Source organism: Solea solea, chromosome 21 (assembly GCF_958295425.1).
Source record: "Solea solea chromosome 21, fSolSol10.1, whole genome shotgun sequence".
Classification (NCBI taxonomy): domain Eukaryota; kingdom Metazoa; phylum Chordata; class Actinopteri; order Pleuronectiformes; family Soleidae; genus Solea; species Solea solea.
Genome location: NC_081154.1, coordinates 2364511 through 2390029, shown reverse-complemented (window position 1 = coordinate 2390029; position 25519 = coordinate 2364511). Strand labels below are relative to the sequence as shown.

Genomic DNA, 25519 nt, shown 5'->3' with positions numbered 1-25519 from the left:
GGAGGAGGAGGAGGATGGGTCACTGCTGATGCTGATGCGAGAGCCTTTCTTGACTGTGATCAACAGCGGTGGACTAACTGCAACACGATGGAGTCTGCCGATCGAATCTAATACCGCGTACTTCGCCACAAAGGGTGCGGACGATGTGAGACAGGTGCGTGTTTGAGAAGAGGATAACGGAGGAATTTTGACGTTTCGTGTCGTCCCCCGTCTGGCCTGTCCTGTCACTGACACAGGTGGATTATATGCCGGAAAGCGGCACCGAAATGAGGACACAACACTGGACAACCACAGAAGCGACTGTCCGTGTAAATACATCTTAAGCGGCGGAGCAGTGACGTTAACGCTCGGTTTGATTTGACTGGAAAAGGGGAGGGGGTGTTAGCTAGCTAATAGGCTAATTTCGCTAGCTAGCCTGTTAGCAGACTCCCCTAACAGGCTAATGATACGGGAGAAGTGGGATGCTCAGAGGAGGAGCTAACCTCGGTTGCTGGTCTTAATTTAATTCGAGGAGACACATTTGGTGATATTTTAAGTAACCGCACTGTGAGGAGAGAATAAACATTCATGTTACAGCCGCGGAGGTGGACGTTTCACAGCACACTGGCTTTTCCTCGCCTCGTCAAATTAACTCGCCGCGGATGAGATGGGGATAATCGGCTAAGGAAGCTAATGTTGACAAACACCGGCGACTTAAACTCTTTAATTTGTGCCGTGTAAATTTGGATTAAGTGGCGGAGGTGCCGCCGTCCGTGTTTGTCAGTTCAGTTCTGGGATTTTATTTGGATGATTTGCCCAACAGTCAGGCTGGAGTGGAGCATGTTATTGACGCTGGATGTGGCGAAGCTCAAACATTTGACATCAACCGGGAGTGGATCTGCCGTGACAGAGAGGGACATAGTGAGTCACGACTTCATCTGACTTTTAGTGTTTAGACGTGATTTTGGACATGTGGAAGGCAGCCACTGAGGTAAAAAGAACAAATACAACGTGTTAATTGGCGTTGGTAGTGTCTCTATCAGAAATTATACATCAAACTATACCTTAATGTTGTCAAGTTTCAGCCTGTTTTAGAATCAGTGCTTAAAAATGCCTGTAGTATTTACACACATTCATTTTAAGATTCCACCAAAAAGGTGTAGTGCCATTTAACAACATGGCATTAAGAGTGAAGCGCTGGGTCTTGACAACAGCCGTGAGATAAGACATCATCATCATTTTTCTCAAAAGTTTATACCAGGGACAGATGGAGCCGACAGTTCTGTCTGGCCCTTTGGGGCACACTCAGTGGGAGACAGAGCAGACATTTCCTCTTGGATTTCACACCCTGGATTCAGACAACAGAGGTGTTCTCTGTCAAAACAAGAGTGGCCAGACAGGTTTGGATTTTAGAGACAGTGACCGGGAGCAAACATCCCATCAGAGTGAGGAGGCAAAGGTTTCTCAGGACACAGTTGAGTTGGGCAACTTCATGAATATCTCTGATTTCTCCCATGGATTTTTCCAGTTTGACGCTGACCAGCCCACACTTTCTAAAGCTTCTCTCGATAGTACTCATCTAGAGGAGTTGTCTTACATAGAAAAAACTGCTGAACCTGATGAAATCAGTGACTGTACCTTATCGTGGTTATTTTCTCCCAACCTCACTCCTGTGGTTGAAAATAACTCTGCCTGTGTGGACCCAGATTTGACACAGGATGAACTGTTTCAGGGCTCAAATGCCACAACTGGTGACGGTGACCTAATAAGCCTCAGTGAACCTGCCTCACCATCCAAGATTTCCGTACAGACTCCCGAGACCAACACGGGGGATTCTCTTTTGTTGCTGGATCTCCTTTCTAATGAACCCACTTGTCTCAACACTGAGTCTTCAGGTGAGTTGGACCCACAGGGTGTCACTGAGGAGCTGTTAGATCTGTCACAAGTGGAGCAGGCAGGCCTCCCTCCCTCGCAGAGCAGGGACACATGGTCACCTGAAACCAGAGACAAAGGTTTATTCCCTGATCAAGTGACTGACCTGCTTGTAACCAGTAGCACTACTGTGCAAAGTTTGCCTGAGAGCTGCTTCAAAGAAAACCACATGAGCACACCACTGGAGTGTTACGCAGGATGTGTGCCTTTGTTGGATTTTGAGGTTCCAGATTGTGACAGCAGTCCGAGCCTGTGCCCAGCCAGTCCTGCCTCTGTGGACTCCACAGGTACATCTTTACATTTATCAAAAGAGGAATCAGAGGTGGAACAAGCAGAGGGTGGTGTCAGTAGAAATCTGACATCTGAGCATCAAGGTGAGAATGACTCATTTGCTCTGGTGTTGTCTGCTGAACCCTCATCCCTGACTGTGTCTCTGGCTGAAGATGTGTTTATTCAGGGTGATCTCAGCAGTGAGTGTTACTCTGTGGAGAATGCGTCTAAGGATTTGATGGAGGACAGAATTGGTTCAGAAGCAACACATCAAGAGAATGAGGCGATGGCTTTGGATTTGGGCTTCACTGCTGATGAGGTCAATGAAGAGGGAACCTGGGACTTGAAGCCACAGGAGGATTTAGAAAGTGGAAGTGTTCCTGATTCAGCAGCTGAACAGAGGGAGGAGGACAGCAGTGTGATCGACACAAACCAGCGCGATGGATCAGACTGTCATGAAATAACCTCTTTTGAATTTTCAGTTCACGACTTAAACAGTTCTCCGCAGGCTGGATGGACTAGTGAGCAAAATGTGGAGACACTCTCTCTCTCTAAGATGGTGGTAGATGACTCACTGCCAATGGTTTCAGCAGAGAATACAAGCGAGGAAGATGTCTCCCCACTAAAAGCCGTATTCGACGCTTTAGACCAAGATGGAGATGGCTTTGTTCGGATTGAGGAGTTTATGGAGTTTGCTGCTGCTTATGGAGCCGATCAGGTGAGATCTCTTGCTTTTCTTCTCGCCTTCCTACTTTAGAGTGGGCAGTAACTGCGTAATGCATGCTGAGTGAAGTGCTATGTAAAACCATATAAAGCTCCATACGTGTAAATGATTTATAGATGATTTTCTGCTGAAACTTAGAGTGCTCCCTGAAAGGAGTCTGAATAATTCAATCAAGTGAAATTCATCTGGTTGGTGTCACTTTGAAGTACATAACATTATTCTAAAACCCATTTGAACCCCAAAACACGGTCAGAAATTAGCAAAATGTAATTTCAAGTGACAGATCACGGTGGAACGCCTTAAGTTTTCATATAGAGAAGCAATATTGGTATCTTCTTTTTATTAAACTTTGCTGAAAGTTTGAGTTTGAGGTATTCTGCCTTAATGTGAACATTTAGTTTAATTTATTTGACTAATACAAACTGCAAACTGTCAAATTCATACCTGGAATTGACTGAGCTGTATTTGGTGAGTGTTCAAGAGTTTGGGTTGCCAGACTGTAGTGTCTGTCAAGCATATTGAGCTTTCTGTTAGGCCTGGTACTAGGTATGTGAACACATTTGCATATCCGGTGCTTTGGGGGTCATCTTTTGTGAGATGCTGTGTGACCCTCACCCATGTAAAACAACACATTTAGATCTTGGTTTGAACCCCAAGTTAAATCCAAAATTTAAAATTAAATATATAAAGGCCATTGATCAATCAATTTCAAGAGTGACACTAATTATTAGTAATCAAGGGGGTTGGTAATCAATGGTTTTAACCTACGTGTATTGGCAATAAATAAAACTTCAGAGTTGAGTATTTTTGATAGTGCTTCAGTGCTCGGCTCGTGCACTGAAGCTGCGTCACATTAAGTTCTCAAATACTTACCTGTGTACACAGTAGCTTTCAGTGTTGATCAGCGTTTACGCTTGGCTTGAAACCAGTCAGAAAGTGCTGCAGGCAGAACATTGTTTAAGACATCAGTGTTGATGACAGAGAAGGGGTGGTGCGGTGCTTCAGAGTCAATGAAGCAGTTTTGTAAAATAATTAAATTTACTGGCAATCAATAATACTAATAATAATAATAACAATAAAAAAGAATATTCTAATAATCATCATAATGCCATCAGCCATTTTAATAATTTGTAAAACCCTTACTTCAAAAAAGTAGTCAAAAGTAGTTTCTTTTCCCATCCAATTTAAACACACCCTATGCAAATAGAGGAATGGATGCAAACAATAATGTCACCTAACTGGAAAAAGAAATAAGCGTAGCTGTGTAGCTGACAACTGTGCTTCTAAGAGCATGCTTTGCCTATTCTTTTCAATATCTTTTATCTCTTACTTCAGTAAGCCCTAAGTATTCATAAACAACTTATGTATCTCTTTTTTAAATCTCTGTGGGAGGTAGATTCAGTCAACATAAGGAATTTGGAAAAATATTAACCTGTGTATTTAATGATTTGTGTGAAACTCTGAAAGTATAGGTACTTGTTGCCGCTCTCACACACACAGAGCATGGTGCTGGCCCCGCTAATGCTTTTAATCCCCTCTCCCCCCAGTTCAAAGCGCCTCTATTCCCCCGATCTGTCCACTGTCTGGTCATAGATATCTGTGGCTCCCAGACAGGGAATTTTGAGGGATTAAGAGTAAAATGTATTTCCCTGACTCAGAGGGACTTCATGGTTTGGGTGCCTTCCACCGACTGCCCGTGACCTTGTTTTGAGGGAGAGAGCGTGTCTTTTGTCATGTTTAGTTTCATGTAAATCAATTCCACCTGTTGTTTGGCTAGGCAGCAGTGAAAGTGGTAGATTTACATGATATTGGGTTTAGATTTTGTTGTGTAGGTGTGGTCTGTTTTACTGTTATTCATTTGCTCTGTGGTATCCGGTGGACTTCTCCTCTGAATAGTCAAGATTCAAGCAGTTTCTTTTAAGGTGTCTTGAATTGTTAACCAAATTGTACAGATTGATTACTTCTGCTTGTTCCTTTGTGTTTAGCTATCAGATTACAGGAACTGTAGAAGCTAATTTGTGTCCTTACGGGAATGTCTTCTCAGATTTTTGTCCTCTTCTAAATTACAGTACAATAAATGAAAAGGCTGCCGTCAGTCTGTTCTTCAGAATTTTTCTGGAGTGTTATATAATACTACTTATAACATCTCAGAGGATTTAGCTTCCATTAGCTGCAGTCAAGGATCAGTGGAAAAATCGGGGCTGATCTAACGAGGCCTGCCCGTAATGTTGAGGTAGCGAATGCTTTTCTCCTCTCATATCATTTTGGAACACACACATGAATGTGCTTTTCACATTTGAATAAGTGTTGTCATCATCTGTCCTTGTGTTTCAGGCATCTTGAGATAATAGAGTTTTGAATAACCTTCATGCATGAGTGGCTCTGATTAGAGACATTTTAATAAGGACCATAGTGGTATTTTAGCAGTGTGGGTGGAAAAAACACTCATTTAACTTATAATTTAAGTTATAATGATTAAAATGACATCCACAGGTCAGACTGTGCTTGTAGGAGTGTAAACTATATAATGTGTATATAAGGGTTAGCAGATTGTGTTCACTGTGTATTTCTAAGTAAGCCTTTGTGTTTGTATTGTTATGATGTTATATGGCTATTAGCATGCCTTGTACGCATGTTGTTCTTTAACACCTGGCAAATGTCCCAGAAAACCTGTCGGAGACCAGTATTGAAGATGATGAATTTGCATGTTTTGCTGGTGCTTGTAGCATGCAAATCTTGACATTGGAGCGATAGGCGGTGTCACAGGGCCACATATGACAAAATGCAGTGTATGAATTTTATTTCAAAGAGCAACCATAATGGCTTTTTGGGGAAAGAAGCCACCTGGTGTGTTAGAGACGAGCTTGACGCGGTCTCGACAGAAAAGTAGCAGCTTTTGTATACATCCAACATGGTGGCTATGGTGGTCATCTATGTCATTAATATGACACAAGAACAAAAAAGTCAGACTAAAACCAGACGTAAATATCTTAGCATGGCTAAAATTGTAATGAATCAAATTCCTCAAAGTCAGGCTTGCCCATTTAATAAGATTGGCAGTCGAGCTACAGCTACAGCAACTCAAGCTGGCTTGGGTGCTCTGCCTGAGTAAATTCTTTTGGACTGACAAGGTGACTGATGTTATGTTCTATCAGCTTAAAGAACTGGATATTTAGTGGATGGTAGGAAGACCTACTTTATACCTAAACAGCTAGCCGTATGCTAAGCCAGAAATAATACTAACGAGCTGAAACCAAGGCAGTAATGAAATTTAACAGCGTAGTCAAGATTCAACCAAAGCTTGACTATGATGTTAAGTGAAATGCCCTGCAGGTTTGCACCAAAGTTATGAAAAGCCCTTTCTAACGACCGCTGGTTTTTGACCCTGATTCACAAAAGCTAATCTGAACTGCATTGTGGTTCAGTCTCTCTCTTGTCAGTCGACCCTCTCACCCCTCACCCGCTGCTTGCATGTACTGCCCTTCCATAATGGAATGCCCCATTCCCTGAAAGATTAGCTTTCGAGTTCACTTTAGTGTAATTTAATATCCTATTTTCAAAGATCATCCAGTCTTTTTTTCTTGCCCTCTTTTTGCCAACCCACCAAGTTTATGATCATGGCTATGGGAGTTTTGTTAAGGAGCAATTGAGAAATTCTCTCCAGGATAAAACTACCTCTCCAGAGGGTATTCTTCTCCATGGGGTGATGCACAACAGTGGTCTGTGTGGAGGCAGTCAGGCGTGCCCCGGCACTAATTAGACACAAATAGAGGAAACAGAAAAACCACAGTGCCTTCACTGCTCCGCTAAGCAGAAGAACTGACAGTTAAGTTTAACTTTGCATATGATTGCACAGTGCATCGTCAATGATAACATTGAGCTGTATTTTCAAACTCAAAAGGGTAAAAACTTAAAGCATCAGCAGGTGTTGGGTCATTTTCTTTGTTTGTGAGTTGAGCAGCTATGCACGCTGTTTAACTGACACTTCTACGGGTTGTTGGGGCTAAATAATTGAATCAACTGACATTAAAGTCACCTTTAGATTTAGGTCAGACCTAGAAATAGCCAACAGCCTCTGCTCACAAGAACTGAGGGCCTGCCACTGCTGTACAGACAGTACAGCAGTTCTGATATAGGCCATGGATCGCTTCTACAGTACAGTGGATTTTTACTGATATGATTGTCTTTGGATGTCAGAGTATGTACCTGTGATTTATTGAATTTATTGTCCACTTTTTTCACGATTCTAGTACAATATCTACTGCGTCATAGATCTAAAAGAAGAGCATTCGCACGCTACATTGGCAAAATAGTAAATCTCTCTAATGCAAGGATGACGATGAAACACAGTTTCCAACATTTATATTTGGCATTTTAATTGGCATAGAACATAAAACTAATGGAAAAAGGGAAAAATATTGAATTTGCCGCCATTGTGTTGTTTTAAGCAACCCTTATTATTATTGCTTATCATTATCGGTGGAGTAGAAATATCATCAGGACCACAGATGCTCAGTTGATTCCTCATTCACACTCCTTCTTCTCACTTCTCTCAGCAGAGGTGTTTGTGAGTATCTGCAAGGAACAAATATATTTCCTGTATGCCGTTATGCTGCTCTGTGGAACAGAAACCTCCCATTTCTTTCCACTTCTGTCTTCCTTCAGCATAGAGTATTATCACACATTGGCCGTATAGAGAGCTTTTTCTGTGGCATACGTGGGGAGTTGGAGGTACCTTGTTTCCACACGCTAAACTTACCATGTCAGTGTTAACCACCGTTCAGTGACATCAGCTTTTCCCCCCTCATCTCACCACATCATAACTCACAGGGGTTTTCACAGTTTCAGTTAAGTCGGAGTTTCAGTTCTCGCAGTCAACTCGCAGAGTCGAAGATCGGCATTTTTAATTCAAATTGACTTGTTTTTACATGTTACCGATATAAACAGGAGTCCAGAAGAGAGAGACAAGTCTCAGTAAAATGACTATGTTTGCATTGTGTGCTTGCTTTCCCAAGGAGTAAGTGAGCCGACACCACAGAAACCTCACCCCACATACTCCCAGGATCCCTCCCAGCTAGTTTTTTGTGTTACACACACACCCCTGAAATTATACTGTAATAATGGGTTAGTATAAAATTGTGATGGACGGTATTTGACTCGGTCTATTATTTGTGTAAATAGAAATTGTTTGCATGGCGTCACCAGTAATTCTGCAGCTACACACACAGTTATTTGTTTTACAGGTGAGGTCTTAAGAGAGCCAGCTATCAAAATAGTAAGCATTAACTGGTGCAATAATATGCAAGGAATCTTAATGTGTGAACACTCTCCGTGTACTGATTAGATTGGATATATTTTCACAAACACAAGGAGACAATTTTCAGTCTTAATTTCCCTGCAGTTACTGAAGCCCATACTATCTTGTTGCCAGGTTACTGGCAGTAGAAATATACAATATGTAGGTGTACTTATGTAACACGTTTAACACTTGAGCACAGCAGCATTTCTGTGATATTTGCTCCATATTTCTGAATGTGCATTCAGGATTTTTCATCCTCATACTGTTTCTGTATCACACAGTATAAAGTATAAAGACGCCACTACCCTCTAATACACTTTTAAACCCTTGTAAACCCACTATTGCCCTGAATCCAATAAAGTAAGAAACAGTTGACATCTGCAAAAGCTCTTTTTCTGCTGAAGTGTTTTATTGGTGAACTTTTGCTGTCGAATCAAAATCCTTCAAGTTCATCATGTAACACTTGGGACTGTCACCGGAATTAAATGACCTTATTCTGTATGCAAACATCACGAAAACTTGCCCTTACGTCATCTAAAGCCTATTTTATTTTATCCTGTGACTGTGAGGAAATTAGATTTGATTGTTGTGTTTCTTTTATCCTCTCAGGTAAAGGATCTGACCAAGTTTCTGGATCCCAGTGGCCTGGGCGTGATCAGCTTTGAAGACTTCCACCGGGGAATTTCTGCAATCAGCAATGGAGGTAAAATCATCATATGAACTTATATAAAACAAAGAAATGTGTCATTTTTCTTGGTATATCACACATAACCTCACCTTTTTATTGTTATTGTTATACCAGTAAACCCATGACACCTCAGTTATTCATTAACACATTCTGTGTTCGCATCTATAGTTTTGCTGAGGCGGGGTTGTCATTCTGAACAGGTTGTGGTGATGTCACTACGACATGATTGATTTGTGAAACTCTTTCACTGAGGCTTTCTGGGTTGTGCAGCTCCAATTTCTCAGACCATTAATAAGTCATGCACTGGAAAGCATGAGATGGGCCGATTGGCGAGGTTTCACTGTAGGAGTGACGGAGGAATGGGATTGGACGGAGGGTCCTATTCAGCTGAATTATTTACTGTCCTCGCTCTGCCATGTCCTCTCTCTTTCCTCTGTAGGTCACTAGTTTCAACACTCTGTTATCAAATTAACAAAACACGTAATCATGTGTTGTCAAACAGGCTAAGCAGGCTTGCACTGCATAACACCATCAATCTTGCAAACACAATTGGCCCAATCTCAAATGAAGTGACTTCACAGACGGGAAATAAATGACTACATTAGTCTTGTATCATGTCAGCAAAGTTGTTTTGGTGGCTTGTTTGGCTCATGCGCAAATCATGTGACCATGGTGTCATGTCCAGCCCAGTGTTTGTGTAACATTTTTGCTTGACTCTTCTGGCTGTTTTCTATTGCTGGATGTTCATTGTCGGTAGCACCCTCATCTTATTTTTTTTTCCTTCTGGCCGTGTTTGTCTGTGAAAGCATTTTAATAAAAACAGGCCTGCCAGCTATGGAAATGCCTTGTCCCCTGTAGTGGCTCCGGCATGTCCTGGAACAAAAAAACAGAATTGCTCCTCGAAAAAATGCGTCCTTTTAAATGTTGTGGGCGTGCCAGAAAACTGCAGGTGTGTCTTCAAACAGAGGCCAGCTTTCCTTTGCGTGCGGTGTGTCTTTGACACAATAGCAGTGGGCATGGGGATTAAAAAACCCTTGGGTCTACTGGCAGCTTTGGAGAACACTGTTTGTGTTCCAGTCTCTCAGTGGGCTGCGATTCACAGCTCTGTTTACTAGACACAGGAGCCGTGGTGGCTGATGGGACTCCATCTTGTTTGCCTGTCTCAGGTTACACTGCTCATCTATAAGTGCTGTCAGCACAGTGACACATTTTATATTTTTATTTTGTCCATTTCCTTCTTGAATTGAATGTGATAACCCTTGAGTTTAAAGGTTACATAATGTTATTGTTTCCTCATGCTCAGGTTGCTTAAAGGCACAAGGCAAACAGCAGTTAGGACACATTTTATATCTGTACAGGACTATATCATAAATGATATATCAGTTTGTCAAACATGAATATTTGCAAAATGAAATTACAAAAAAACAAATGTTTATCTAATTTAAAAATTCTACACTACACTCACCACAGTTTATATGAGTAGTCATCAAAAAGCATTATAAAGAATGAAGGACTTGATTTTAAGCATACATTTTTAATGATTTACCTATTTATTATCCGTTGAATGTCACACAAGTAAACAGAAACCCAATCTCTCTGAAAATGTACCTGTGAAATAGATTTTTGTTGAATCATTCACCTAGCTGTCTCACTTTCTGTTTATTTGTTCATGGACATTTGTATTTTACACTGTTAAATGTAACAATGAAAACCAGGTATGCAAGTATAATTAAAATAGATATTTAAAGAACGTTAAATGGACTGTGAAATTCAAACGAGGACGCTTGTTTGCATAGGACACACCAGCCGTGTATTTGTTCAGCCTCCCTCCTTTTGCTGTTTGGCTTTGTGTTTATTGTGCAAATACTAAAGCCGTCTTCTTTCTTTCACATCTGCAGGTCCGGAGCCACAGCTCTACAGTGTGAACTACAGTCCAGGGGATGGAGCCGTGGGCTGTCCCGAGGAATACGACGAGGTGAGGCACATTTCACTCTCTTGCTCTCTCTCCCTCTCTTAGTTGTGTGTTTCTCCCAGTTGTTGTGCCTCCAGTTCCCAGTGGTGCAAACAACGGTACAGCGTGGAGGTCACGGACTGAACTCCATGTGCACTCTTAACTCTTCCCACTGTAATTCAGCGAGTGGCTCGCAGAGCTATCATTACCTCTCTGTGAATGTTTCACTGACTGAACACCCTGGTTTGGCTGACACTGAGTAGCATCTGGCAGGCTACAATTCCGAGTGTTCTTTCACAAATATTGGATCAGCTGGAATGTGCCTGGAGTTTTACACGAGTGTGTGGACTTGTTGTGGTCGGCGTATATGGAATTCTTGCCTCCTCTTGTGCACGCAAACTTGTATTTTTAAACTGTCATTGTTGCTGGCCTCCGCACTTCTCAGCACTTGTATGCACTCAGAGTACATCAGCCTACTGCTGCTGCTGTTTTTGGGTGGTACATTGCACAGCACTAGCACCCTCTCTTGGTGTAGGTTGTAAGTGCTGTGCTACATATTAATAAATGCAGCTCATAAAGGCAGACCTTGTTAAAAGGTGTTGGAACCTAGAGAGAAAACAACATTTCCAGGTGTTTATTGTAGAAAGAGTATCATAAACTTGTTTATTATATTTTTTCCCACTAAGATAATGTACATTTATTATTTATTGTCTAGTTGCTGTAACTGCTGTTTACTGGAACCCATACACATCGGTTTGGGAAAGTTTGAGTGTGTTTGAAGTAGTTGCCACACCTGTGTCCATTGCCTTGTTTTTCCCCTTTGCGTTTTCTGGCAGAAAAGGGTTCCTCTCTGTCAAAGGCTGTGCTGTTCGAGCCCTGTTTGCTTTCAAAACAGGCGAGGACAGGCTGTGGAGCTGAGGCAAGGCATAAGAGAAAAGCAATGCCCACTTTCCCCCCCTCTTAGTTAAATATTTTCAACCGTTTGCTGACATTCATATTTTCATCTCAGACTTAATGCCTGTAACGGCAGCCTCTCCACTTGTTATCACCAATGTTTTTATTGTTCTACCCAAAAGTCAAACATGTGCTTGCACTGACTCTGACAGTTTTACAGCATAACAGCACGTTAGCTCTCTGCTGGCACACAGTCTGTGTCAGTTATGGCAGGATGTTGTGATGTACAGTGCAGCCTTGTTGACCGTGCAGCCGGGGACATGTAGAAGATGGCTTAATGATTTATACGTTGAGCTCCCAGGAGCCAGGAAAGATTAAGCAGTTACTCAGCTGATGGTGTGCCGTTTTAACTTTAAGGGCAGTAGCTGATTGAGCAGTACAGCCGACTTCTTGTTACTCTTTGGACTTTTCGTGTGTCTCCACCCCTCTGACCACCCAGTGAAGCTAAACATGGTGTTGGGAGTATTTTTCACTTTTTCAATATACCCTCACTTGCTCTCTCTCTCCCTCTCTCCCTCTCTCTCCCCCTCTCTCTGTGTGTGAGGAAGCATTTGTAGTCATTATTAGGAGGCTCTCATGACAGGCCAGCTTTCCTGTCAGTGAGTCCAGACATAGAGAATGGTTCTGGGCATGTTGGACAGCCTGCTGGGCCCTGCAACTCCTGCTGCTTCATTTATAATGGTATGATTTCCAGTATGACTCACCTGTCTTTTTTGCTGCTGCTGCTGCTGCTTTATAGTCCAACACACGTTGTCCCCAGTCGCTGATCGCTTGAGATGTTGTTCTTTGGCAAGTCTTTGTGTTGGAACATTTGGTGTTTTGTGCTTATTTTATCTGAACTTGTTGCTTGGAGGTGTTTATACAGCAGGTTCTTCAGCCATCTGAATCACAACAGATTGTCCCTAAGGTCTGTTTATGCTCTGTGCTCTGTTTGGTTGTTGTGGGTTGGTGCAATGGCATCACCACCAGCTGCCCTGACATGAAGAATGAAAATAGAGCGTCTTTAAAATGGCTCCTTTCTTCAGACACCTTTTTGAAAGTATACTTTGAGTTTATGATCTTGTTTGTTTTTTACAGTGGTGGTAACAACTCTTTGAAGGTCACCGCCATCTATTTGCATTATTATTGCATATGTATTTAAAACCATGTTATTATTTGAATGTGACAATCCAGTACTAACTGCAGCCACTATAGTTTGTATATAGTACTTTTTTTACTTTGGTGTAGGGCGGAGTAATCAATTATCAGTCATTACTAAAATAATGGTCAACTATTCTGATAATTGTTTAATCAGTTTGATTGTTTTTTATATTTAAAACATATTCTCTGATTTGTCAGCTTCTCAGATGTGAATATTTTCTGCTTTCTTTGCTTCGTCTGACAAAAAAATCATTATATCTGATGAATTTTGGTTTACATTTGAGATTCATTCTGAGATTAGAGAAAAACAATTTATGAACCAATTGTGTGATCAATTATAAAAAATAATCACAAGTTGCAGCCCTGCTTTGGTGGACTATTGAAATCAGCATTGATTGTACAGTCACAGCACGAAGGACATTCTTCTCTCTGTGTATTATAATTTTTCTGTTTCTGTCACCGCAGCAAAATGAGGTGACTGACAGCGCGTACCTGGGCTCCGAGAGCACGTACAGTGAGTGCGAGACCTTCACTGATGAGGACACGGGGGCACTCGTACCCCCCGAGATGCATGAGGACGTGGAGACGGACAGCGGCATTGAAGCCACGCTACACGACCCCGAGGACGGTGGAAACAGGTGCGTGTAAACTGGACTCTTGTCAGGTTTGACCAATGTGCTCGTACATCTTGGAGCAGTACTGTACGTCATCTGCTCACATTTAGTGAGGGAAAGACTTGTTTGTGACCCTGGATTAACTATGTCATACTTCATCAGTTGTAATCCACTCGTCATGAGAACCAGATCAATGCTGTAATGCTGTCGGGAAGTTGCTATTCGCTACAGAATTTACCGTAAAGTGTAGCGTGTACTGTATGTGCCCTAAAATGGCCTTTCACACAGATCACATGGTTCATTAGTCTTGTGTGCTGGGCTGGATCATTCTAAATCTATTTAGGTCAGCAGACAGGCCGATTAAACTGAAGCAGCAGACAGGTACAACTTTATCGACCCAGTGTCTTGAATTCTTTTGGAAACAAATGATGCATTTACAATTCAATCAGACACAATGTGGACCTGGTTACACTTGGCACATTTTCTGTGCAGCTGAACAGGAACGCTCGTTCAGGGTAGACTTGATATGTGCACGGCGTAAGCACGAGAAACCTTGAAAACTGAGTCCTTCCCCCATTCTTCCTTGTTTTGTTTCAAAGTGGATGTTGTTTTGTAGCGACTGAAAAGAGACTTGAGAGCTTCACACTTTGTCTGGATGTTCAGGTTACGTTTGCTTTGGACTGACTTCTAGGATCCTTTGGGGTTTGTTAAGGAAAGTGGCCACTTATTCTATTTTACGTCAGAAATAGTTGGGTTTTTTTCCACTTATTGCCAGAAGTCAAGGCTTTTTAAGTGGTGTTATATTTACTTTATGCATGTATATTTAGTTTAGTATGAATTACTCTCTGTAGACGTGATTATGAGCACAGTGAACAGTAGGTTTTGATTATCATGGTTATCAAAGGTAGAACAGAAAGGTTTAATAGTGTACATCAGACCCTGTTGATGTACCAGTATGTATTTATTTAATTAATTAATTAATTAATTAATTATTTATTTATTTATTTATTTATTTATTTATTTATTTAATTAATTAATTAATTAATTAATTAATTAAATAAACGAGTAAATGATTAGTTAAATAAATGAGCTTCTTTTGGGGGATTTGAATGGCAGCTGCTGCTGATGAGGTCCACGAGTGTTCTTGTCGAAATGGCCTTTAGTGCAAACTCAGGAGAGGAAACGTAGAACAGAGCAACCTTATCTGCTGACTGCGTGACCTGTCTCTCCCGCTCGATGACCGATTGGCGCAGTCTGCTCGACATGGATGTGTTTGGACTTCCCATTCCATGACTGATCCTTGAATTCCAGGAAGTGTTGAGTTGGCACTTTTTTTTGTGTTGTTTTCCCTGTTTCCCCCCCCTTTCTGTTGCAATGGTCTAATCTGACCCTCTCCCTTTGTTATAGTTAGTCATGCCATTGCTCTCCTAAGTCTGCTGCTGACTGGAACCTAACACACTTACTGTATGACTCTGACCTTTATGTTCTCTCACTTCAAAAACATCATGCCAGACAACTTGTGAGTTGTAATGCACCTAAACTTACTAAGTTTTCTTTCCTAGAGCCTGCTCAGCTAAATAAAACATGTAGCCCCATACTGGTTAGTCTATGTTGGAGAATATGCACTGAAGTGAGGATTAAGAATCTAACAGGATTAAGTTCCCCCGCCCTCCTCTGTCTTACCCGTGTGCCCGCACATATTTGCTTCGTGGAGCGTCAGCAGGACTGTCTGTTGGCCATTGCTTAGCCTCAAATCTGATTAACCCCCTCCAAGTCAACCCTTTGTTGTGCTGCCTTGAGTCTTTTTGGGTGGCGCGGACCGTTAGTCATGTGGCCTTGCAGATCAGCAGCTCCTTAGGACCAAAAAAAACATTTTGTTAATACCCAAGTACCCAAGAGAGTGTCTGGTTTTTTGTTTTAACCTGGTGCAACCGGTGAAACTTCAGGATTCCACTCTGGTTGTCTGGGGTTTTGACTCCTGCTGCTCCACGGCTTGTACGCCAGGGCAGCAGAGGCCGTTTCAAGATGCGTTCTCGCTCTTCGCCGTCGCTCTGTTTGAGGGACGTCAGTGTGGGACAGTGCAGTAAGAACTTAGCTAAAGGGTAAGTGGCTACAAAAATGGCTGTTCTAGAATTGTAAGCAGTTTGGTCGTGACATAGAGTAATTGTTGCTGAGACGGCAATGTTCTCTGATTCAATAAGGCGGCGTGTAAAGTGCGATTGCTTATTTTTCTTGGACAGGGATTTTTTTAGCCTCTCAGGTTGTAATTTAAAGCCGTGGATTAGTCCGATGGAAACCATATTTCTTGTAAACAGACTGAATGGACGTTGTCATTGTGAGCTGAGAAAGCAAAAGTTTTCTGCTGATTTGAACATCCTCATCCTGTGTGTGCGCTTAAGACATCTAATATATCCTGTTGGACATTGAACAGGAAAAGTTAGTTTTCCTGTTCAATGGAGATCAAATCATTGGAGTTCTTCACAGAAACGGCACATTTGTTGCCATCATGGATATTTCATTTCTGTCAGAGCAGCATTTGGGATTCATATGAATTAACAGATTACCTTTTAAAGACAAGTGAGAAACGTGTCCAGACACCTGTTCTTCCGGTGGGGAGATTAATTGTACCTCTGTGGGATTTACTTGTCATATAAAAGCTTCTAGGTCAAAAAGCCCAACTCTCAGCCAGCCTTTTTAAAGCCTGTTACCTAGAAAGGTTGGCTTAGTCCTGAAGGTTACTGTGAAAAGTGAACACACATACTGAGAGTGTGATCCATTCTTGCCTCCCTCAGGTTTTCCCTGAACTCTGAGCTCCACAACCACTCCCTGGTGACAGTCATCGGAGGAGAGGAGGAGCACTTTGAGGATTTTGGTGAAAGTAACACATCGGAGTTGCTGCTGGAGAGCAGCGTGGATGGGACGGCGGGGGAGGGCGACTCCCCTCTCGTGCAGCCCCTGGAGCAGGTCAATGGCTCCTCGCTTCTGTCTCCCAGGTATGAGCGTGTCACTCGTATGTTGCTCTCTTGATTTCAGAAGTGACTTTTTTCCCTCCTAACAAAACTCCACAGCCTGAAGGTCTTTTAATTGACATGAATACAAATATGAGTTGCTCCAGACTGCAGCGCACGCTTCCCGATAAGAGTGTGCGACTGTTACACTCTCAGCTGCGTGGTCCAGGCTGTAAGTGCCGTTGTTTGCGTTAGCTCAGAGAAAATGTTTCTCTTTTAACAAAAGGCAACAGAGGTCAGCAATGATAAGAGCTATGTGAAGGACGTCCTTTTCTCAGTGAAGGGCAAGATAAATGAAGTACATCTCTGTGGCTTTCTCACTGGCGTGCTGACGTCAGAAAAACTGCTGTCCATGTTTTGTTGCATTCGCTCAAATATCTTTGCAGAGTGTTTAAAGAAGCTTTTCCTGACTTGTGATAGTACAGACTCAGACTGTCTATCCAACAACAGCACGCGGCCAACACTCTCTCCTCTTTGTGGCACGTTCCCTGTGTAATTCTTTCCCCGTCATCATCTTTACTCCCCGCTCCTCTGTTTTAATCAGATACTCAATGCAGAATAATGGGCAATTCCCACTTGGGTGATGTTTCTGTCATTTGCTGTGCCAGGAAGTTCTGTACAGCCAACTTCTGTCTGTTGACTATATGGAAATAACTTGATTATTGGAGTACAGCCTCACTGTTTTGTAGGAGTCATTTTTATCATTACAGGGACACTAACACACTAGAATATTAGAGCTGCAACTAACGATTATTTTCATAATCGATTAATCTGTCGATAAAATGCTGAAAAATGTTGATCAGTGTTTGTCAAACCTGGAAATGATGACATTCTCGAATGTCTTTCAGTTTTTAACGATTTCTTTGTTATGTGGAGCAAAGAAACCAGAAGATATTCACATTTAAGAAGCTAAAGCGATCAGAAATCTTGTTTTAATCATGAAAAAACTCCTAACGATTAATTAATTAATTAATTAATTAATTATTTAATTATTTAATAATTAATTAATTAATTCTGATTCTCATTTGCAAATAGTAAATGAGACCTTCAAGTAAGTGGAGGTTAAATGTACATACATTTACATACAATTATTTTAATTTGCTGTATGTGACAGATTTTTGGTTTTTCAGTTATTCTAACAAATGTGGAAATGTATATATATCTAATGAAATAGTCCTGTAGGTTGTTTGAGCCGTCTGCAAAGATAAAACAGACGAGATCGCTTGGAAGCTGGGAAACGAATCTTATCAGCACACAAGAGAGAGATCAACACATTCCCTTTTTAGAATGTTGTGTTTCTTTCCACTGTCCTTAAATCACACCACAGCCACACTGGCACACACTGTCTGTTTCACGTCTGTTTCACTCACACTGTGTCAAACTCCTCTGTGGATTCTACCAACACCGTGTGCACCTGCAGCCTCTGTTTAGACATGGTATTAATACATCCGCCTTAGTTGAGTGCAGGTGTGAACGCAGCCCAGTCGAACTGCGTTCAGATGTGGTCTGGGATGCATAAAAGAGAAGAGAAGCTCTCTGCATCTCAAGTCACACGACTCGGTGTGTGAACTCCACCAGTGCCGGTTTTTGAGCCGTCAGAGACGACTGCATGCTTAAGATCTGCCCAGATTGAGCAATCAGACTGAACTGATCTGACCCTTAGAATGCTGCCCAGGAGACCTGAGGTAAACTCCCGAGAACGTCGTCTACACATGGCAATGAAATTGTAAAATGAGCACGATATGAAAAAGTGAATTAGTATTGAATTCTCTACCTGAGATTGCGTGGGGTTTCCCAACCTCTCCATCGGCAGTGATCCAATTCTGCCGTGTCTCTGGGTCTTTGGTAATCCTGTAAAAACGTCTGCTCGTCCTCGACTGTTTTTGTCCTCCCGTGGGACAACAGCCGTCCTCCATTTCCACTTTTAATGGAAACAGACAAGTGAAAGGACAAGCTCCCCTGGCATTTAGCCCGGTATGTAACGTAGGTCTGTGGCTTCATGCCAAAGTGGTGGAACGTTCCATGATGGGATTGCGTGACATCATCCATCGATTGGCGCTCTATAGTCGCGCTAAATATCACAATTAGTCACGAGGTCACTGAAGACACATTAGTGTATTAATACCAGGTGCGAACAGAGGCCTCAGAAGTTTACTCTCCCACACGGGTGCACCCCCACGTCCCCCCTTTCTTCTCCAGCACTCACCACTTCTTCCTCCTCCTCCTCTTCCTCCTCTCCTCCTCTTTCCAGCACACCTGCTCCTCTCCCTGACCGCTTTCAGAGCTTCCTCAGGGAGGAGGCGCTGGACTTTTTCTGTAGCCAGTGTCACAAACAAATAAGTCGTCTGGAGGACCTCTCCACTCGTCTCAATTTCCTAGAGATGACTAGGTAACGCGCGCGCGTGTGTGTGTGTGTGAGTGAGTTTGCAGTGTGTCGTCGTTGTTCTCCTCGTGTGTGCATGCTGTGTTGGCGTAGCAACAACATGGTGTGTGTGTGTGTGTGTGTGTGTGTGTTTTATAGAATACATGCAAGCGCACATACATTACAGTGTCTTTTTGTTTGAGACATTCATTCTTCACATTGTTGCCTGTTCTTCTTTCATTGGCGTGTGAGTTGCAGTGTTAGAATATCGCATTTCTAGATGAAAAGGAAGTTCGGCTGCTTCTGAACTCATGATGTGTCCCTCAATCATTTATCCATGCATGTATGAAAATGGTTGTTTTTTTTAAAGGTATCACAGGTGAGTGATGTTCAGTATTGTTTCTCTTCTTCATGTCATGACCTCCATGCTTCATTCCAGGTGTAAAACTGCCAGCTTGTAGTGGAGTAAAGCTTTTTAAAGCTTTTGGAACAAACTTGCTGATCCAGGATTACTGACCAGTAGCTCTATTACAAAAACTTTTTTAAATCTGAAATCCGATTTCGTCCGTTATGCATTTCTGTAATGCAATCAGTTAACAATAATCTAGCTCACGTAATCCCAGATCAGTATTTTTGTATGTTTACGTTGTATAAACGTTGCTGTAGAACCCAGTACGAGAGAGGGAGGGACTGGGGTGGATAAAAGGTCCTCTTTCTCTTCCTAATCATCTTTCCTGTTGTTTTTGCTCCTCGTCCAGTGCTGGCAAGAGGCTGTCCAGCAAGAAAGTAGCAAGGTAAAATAAACAGTCGCTCTGATTTCTCTCATATTGCCAGTTCCAACGCAGTAGTTGTGTTTGGCACGAGGTCACATGTGTTTTTTTCCCTGTGCTCTTGTGTCAGACATCTCCTGCAGAACAGCTCGATGACTCTGGACACCATGAGCGACCTAACGCGGGACATCTTGGAGATGGCTGACAATGACATCACGGACAAGGTGACAGAGTTAACTCAGAAACACCTGCCTGTGCCGTTCCTGTGTCTCCTAGAGCTGTCAGTGTTTACCTGTAATGGACGGAGCTTTGTCTCATATTCTATCGTTTCTCTGCCAATCATAACGCGCTCACTTTTTTCTTCCAGGTGCTCCTCCTTGAGCGTCGAGTGGCAGAGCTGGAGAAGGAGTCCGAGGCCTCGGGAGAGCAGCATTCGCGGCTGCGCCAGGAGAACCTTCACCTGGTGCACCGGGCCAATGCCCTGGAGGAGCAGCTGAAGGAGCAGGAGGTCCACACGGATGAACAGCTGCAGCAGGAGACGCGGCGCCACAAAGAGGCCGTGAGCAAACTGGAGAGGGACAGAGGAATGGAGCTGGAATACCTGCAGGCCAGGTGAGTCTTTGGTGTCAATCAATGTGTGTTTATTGTATAAAATGTGTTCGTCACGAGACATTTAGACGGCAAAAATGTCCAAAACCAGCATGTAGTTGGTGTTTGGTGTGTTTGTTTTATAGTCACAGGTAGTCTCAGTGGCCAACATATTGTTTGTTGGCAGGAAAATGCTTCCATACTGCCACCTACTGGCATTATCTGCCACTGAGTATAAGCTATTTTAATTGGTCCAACACAAGCATGCAGTGTATGTGTACTTTACAGCAGTAGTTTCTTTGTGTTGGTTCTGTTGAGTATTTTGTATCTGTTGGTGTTTCTCAGGCTGCAGCAGCTGGACGAGGAGAACAGCGAGCTCCGGTCCTGTGTTCCCTGTCTACGAGCAAACATCGAGAGATTAGAGGAGGTCAGAACAATAGTATCTTATCTTTCCTCAGTCTGGTTTCAGGTCTGGAAAACAATACTCACTTCTTTTTCATATCCAGGAAAAGAGGAAGCTGCAAGATGAGACAGAGGCCATGTGTGACAGGCTAAACGACGAGACGGAGTCCCGCAGGAAGATGAGTGACAAGCTGAGCCACGAGCGCCACCAAAGCCAGAAGGAGAAGGAGTGCATGCAGGAGGTGAAGTGTTTTGTGCCCTTTAACCTCTCGTTTTCTACGATACCCGGTGACTTCATAAACTGACGTCGCTTGTTTGCTTTCTGACACTCAGCTCATTGAAGACCTACGTAAACAGCTTGAGCACCTACAACTGTACAAGTTGGATGCCGAGTCGAAGAGAGGACGCACACCCGGAGCGGGACTGCAGGAGTATCAGGCCCGCACACGTGAAGCCGAGCTGGAGCAGGAGATCAGGCGACTCAAACAGGTACCGCTGCCTCCTTTCTTTCTTTCTTTCTCATTCTGTCACTCTGATCACACGGTGTTGAGCCTCTAGCCTGCAGTAGTTAACGAGTGTGCAAAGCAATGTCAAATATATTACCTCACAGAAAAATGTGTCACTAACCCCTTAACAACTGTGAGTCATTAACAAAGTCTCTCAGTGTTGAAAATTAGCTTTTAAATTGTGTAAAATTCAGCAACTCTAAACGCTGGAGGCGTGTCTGCCACCTGTAAACACACACACACACACACACACACACACACTGACTGATGCATACACACTTGAGGTGTATGTTGCTGGTCATTAGTGTTTGTATAGAATATAAACACAGACACTTGTTTCACAAACACAGTCCAGTCTTTTCTTTCTCACCTTCTTTGACTTCATTTCTTCATCTAGGAGGATCAATTCTAGGATGGGTCAAATGCAGAGAAACTATTTCCCTAAGGGGATTAATAAAGTATAAATCTTAAATAAAGCAAACCAAATGCAGTGATGTAGGAAGGAGCAGGTGCAGGTGACTCACGAGTGAACGGGTGAATCGCTAATATAGAGCGCTGAGGGTTTTTCATGTCGTTGCAGCGTATGAGGAGGAGTTACTCTCACTGTGACTGTGAGGTGTCCTGAACAGAAGACTGGATGATCAAGTGTTTTCAGTCTTTAACGATCCATTTTACTTGACTCCTTCAGGACAACCGCAGCCTGAAAGAGCAGAACGACGAGTTAAACGGGCAGATTATCAACCTGAGCATCCAGGGAGCCAAGAGCCTGATGTCGGCCCCTTTCTCAGACTCCCTGGCAGCTGAGATCAACTCTGTATCTCGCACAGAGGTAAGAAAAGGAAAAGGATTGACGAGGCTTACTGTGTTTTGTGTGTGTGTTGTTGTTGTTGTTGTTTTTTATATCTCCACTCATCCCTGTTTCCAGCTCATGGAGGCGGTCCACAAACAGGAGGAGATCAACTACAGACTCCAGGACTACATTGACAAAATCATAGTGGCCATCATGGAGTCCAACCCCTGCATTCTCGAGGTCAAATAGACGCCGTTCATCCAGGCTGGAGACATACATATACTGGAGAAAACTAACCAGAGACCATGTAAAAAAAAACAACTAAAAAATCAAATCAAAACATCAACAGCGCACCCAAAATCTTCCACCAAACACTCCAAACAAACATGAACTCCGTGGACGTCAGTGAAACATAAGCTATATTCAGTTGGGGATCCCTCAAGTGTGTTCTTGCTTGTTCGGGTTGTGTGTGTGTGTGTGTGTGTGTGTGTGTGCCCTCCTTAAACACTTGGGTTCTGGTGACTCCCATGTATTTGGCCAGAGGAACCTGAGAATGACTGTGAACAAGTGGTCAGAGTAGAAACAGTGTCAGTGTACGATTGAGCTGAAACACAACAATGATACAGTGAACAGTTGTACCTTAAAAGGCCTTAAATGAAAGGTGATTATTGCAGAGTGTGCTGCGGCTCCTGATCCAAGCTGAGTTGTGTTTTTATCCCTTTGAGACAGATTCGTATGAAGCTGTGGTCAGGAGTCGTCTTTAAAGAGTTCAAGTCTTGCTGTGCTGCCTCACAGTCCCTATAATTACACTGTGCCCTGTTTTTCCCAGTGAACCCAAGTGAGGGACGTTTCTCGGGGGTTTTAAGAAATGCCCGGAGGGTCAATTGTGTGTTTGAGCGTTTGTTTGTGTTTTTTTGTTTTTTTTTGCTCTGTGACACTAAATGACCAAGTGGTTTTTGTCAGAAATGGTTCATAATGTGCTTCATCTCATTTATTTTTACAATGAAACAGGGTCCCAGAGCTCAGGTGGGCCGGGTTGTAACGGACAAAGTACACTGTATATGTACTTTTACCTCGTCGCTCTGTAAACACTTGAATTAGGCATGAAGGGAAACTGACGAGCGATCGTGGGAAAAGCTCGGCCCACCTGACCCCGAGTGTTCTCTCGCTGAGTGAAAGTGACGGAGAGCAAAGCTGATTCAGGTGATCAATGTTTGTTTGTTTGTTTGTTTGTTTGTTTGTTTGCTGCCGGTAACAGTGGAGTTTATGACTGAAAAAACGCTGACATTTGGGAGGTTGTTTGTGAAGAATCAAATGATTGGTTGTACTTTGCACTACATTTTTTTGTTGTTGTTCATAAAACTGTTTTATTATGAAGGGATCAAATGTAAAAAAAAATGGAATATATTTTAAGGCCCCGTATGAAGATGAAAGTATATCGGATTTGTTGCTCCAGACTGGTGCGTCGTAGACGTAGCACCCATATGTACAGAGAAAAAACAAACACTGTTTCCATAACAATGCCATATAGCCATGAGAAGTTTCATGAGACCACGAGTTTTGAGCTTTTCCTCCCGACTGTTGATCAGTTTTATTGTTTTCCAGACCTGAGCTGCAATATTGACGACAGGCAGACGTTTGGCAGCAATAATGCTTGACAAGAAAGTGGACACTGGCAGGAAGTAGGTCTTTATTTGCTCTCCTTAAGAAACATCTGCATTTTCAAAGACTGATGCTGTGTACCGGTGCTGTGCAGCCTCAGTACTTTTTGGACACGTCTTTCTGAGGGAAAATGGACACCAGTTGTTTTTTTGTCATTTTTCACCCTGTTCACCTTTGAAATGATATATCTCACTTCTCTTCTTCACTCCATGGGGAAAAATGGCCTTGGATGTAAATGACTTGTACATGTAAAAGTTTTTCTACACTCACTCTAGATTCTAGGTATTTTTATAGCGAGGAAAGAAAAAGATTTCTTTTTCTTGTCTTATGCTGAGAGATGGCTGTCAGATGTATTCTTCTCGAGCATGTAGCGTGTACAGTATCTCTTCTTTTTTCTCTTTTATTTCTTGTTTTGAAATCACATGCAGATATTTATTCGTCATTCAACACAAACAACTTCACACTTTGGTGATTCGTTCTGCTGGAAAATAGATTTGTACATTTTTTTGAATTCCACGAGGGGAGGGAGAGAGAGAGAGAGAGAGAGAGAGAGAGCACGAGTTCACAGTGAGAGAATTGATTGAATGAAGAGACGAATGTCAACCTGCTCGAAATGGTCACACTTTTCCACGACGCAGACGCGACCGAGCCTCTTCAGGGTCGTGACCTCAGATATGTGGCAGATTTTTGCATTTTATACCGTTGTCTTCCCGGGAGTCAGGTACTGCATGGAAATAGATTATTATTATTATTGTTCTTCTCTGATTCAGATCTTTGGCCTGTTTTGACTGATAAATTGATTGATTGATTGATTGCTTTAAAATCCATCAGTTGTGCATTGTTACACGTAATAATGTACAACAAGGAGAACCTCGTATCCAGGTTTGCTTATTAGTTCAGTATCCTGCCTTTTAGTAGAACTGGAAGTTTGCCCCTGAACACAGCAGATTAGATTAGATTAGAGGTAATCCTCTCCCTGGTCCATGTTGTTATTGTCATCTTTTAGACATTTAGTTTGAGGACTAACACATGAGAGAGCACAGAGCTAAACACACCTTCCCTTCTAGCGGGGGCTGAAGGCGATTGCACTAACCAGATCCACTTTCAAAAATGACCAAAGACAAGTGTTAATAATACTAATACTGATTTTATCCGTCAGGGTCCATCATCACACTTTTCTAGGAGCATGTTCCTGTTCAAAAATCACCAAATTGACTCTCAAAAAGACTCTCAGCGTTCCCTAAACGGAAAATAAGGAGGAAAGTTGCCTGCTAGTCCAAACACTGTGCCTCTGTGTCTCAAACTTTGCCTCCAACTTACCTGATGATGAGCCCTTACAACAGCACTGACCACGTGACTGTCAGTTTGTTTAAATTATAACAATGAAGACTAAACTGTAAATATAAATAATTGAGTGTACTTTTTCTTTCTTTTCCCTCCTCCTCTCTCTCACGGTCACTTCCGCGGTGTGTCCAAAGAAAGTTTGCTCAAGGCACAGACGTCACTACTCGAGTAGTGCATGGCTTTGCCCTCGCGTGACATGGGAAGATCGAAAGAGAACATTGTAGAAAAGAGACGTATAAGAGTTTAAATTAATTCCTATTTTCAGAGATAAATGTATAAATTATAATGGTATTGTTTACAGCTGTATATTATTTTTTGGAAAATCCCCTAATGACCTAATCATAATTGATATCTGGGGAAAATAGAATTTCAGTCACTGTAAAAAAGAGAACATTTAAAGGTAAGCGGTGAAATCAAGATTAGAAAAATAAATGGAAATAAAAAAGGATTGTGTGTTTTGTCTTTATTTTACCACGTGTTTGCATATTGTGTGTAATATTTGACTCAATTACTCCAAGCCTCCTGTATGGGAATGG

At 42.4% G+C, this 25519-nt stretch overlaps 1 protein-coding gene across 3 annotated transcripts; it reads left to right on the top strand.

Moving 5' to 3' along the window:
* rab11fip3 (RAB11 family interacting protein 3 (class II)) lies at window positions 1–25431 on the top strand. Of its 3 annotated transcripts, XM_058620495.1 has the most exons (14): window positions 1–2899; window positions 8814–8907; window positions 10791–10867; window positions 13403–13575; window positions 16344–16544; window positions 18811–18948; window positions 19680–19715; window positions 19822–19915; window positions 20059–20303; window positions 20625–20706; window positions 20786–20923; window positions 21015–21170; window positions 21876–22016; window positions 22113–25431. In XM_058620495.1, the coding sequence occupies exons 1-14, from the start codon at window positions 1247–1249 to the stop codon at window positions 22224–22226; spliced, it is 3342 nt and encodes a 1113-aa protein (XP_058476478.1). In that variant the 5' UTR covers window positions 1–1246; the 3' UTR covers window positions 22227–25431. The 3 variants fall into 3 exon arrangements, with proteins under 3 accessions (XP_058476478.1, XP_058476479.1, XP_058476481.1); XM_058620496.1 differs by lacking the exon at window positions 18811–18948; XM_058620498.1 differs by lacking the exons at window positions 1–2899; window positions 8814–8907; window positions 10791–10867 and adding an exon at window positions 12321–12478.
* The last annotated feature ends 88 nt before the right edge of the window (window positions 25432–25519 follow it).

Coding starts and splice junctions, on each gene's coding strand:
- rab11fip3 (XM_058620495.1), top strand. CDS start 1,247: ATGGAGCCGACAGTTCTGTCTGGCCCTTTGGGGCACACTCAGTGGGAG. Junction 10,868..13,402: donor GTCCCGAGGAATACGACGAG/GTGAGGCACATT, acceptor CTGTCACCGCAG/CAAAATGAGGTGACTGACAG. Junction 18,949..19,679: donor AATTTCCTAGAGATGACTAG/GTAACGCGCGCG, acceptor CTCCTCGTCCAG/TGCTGGCAAGAGGCTGTCCA.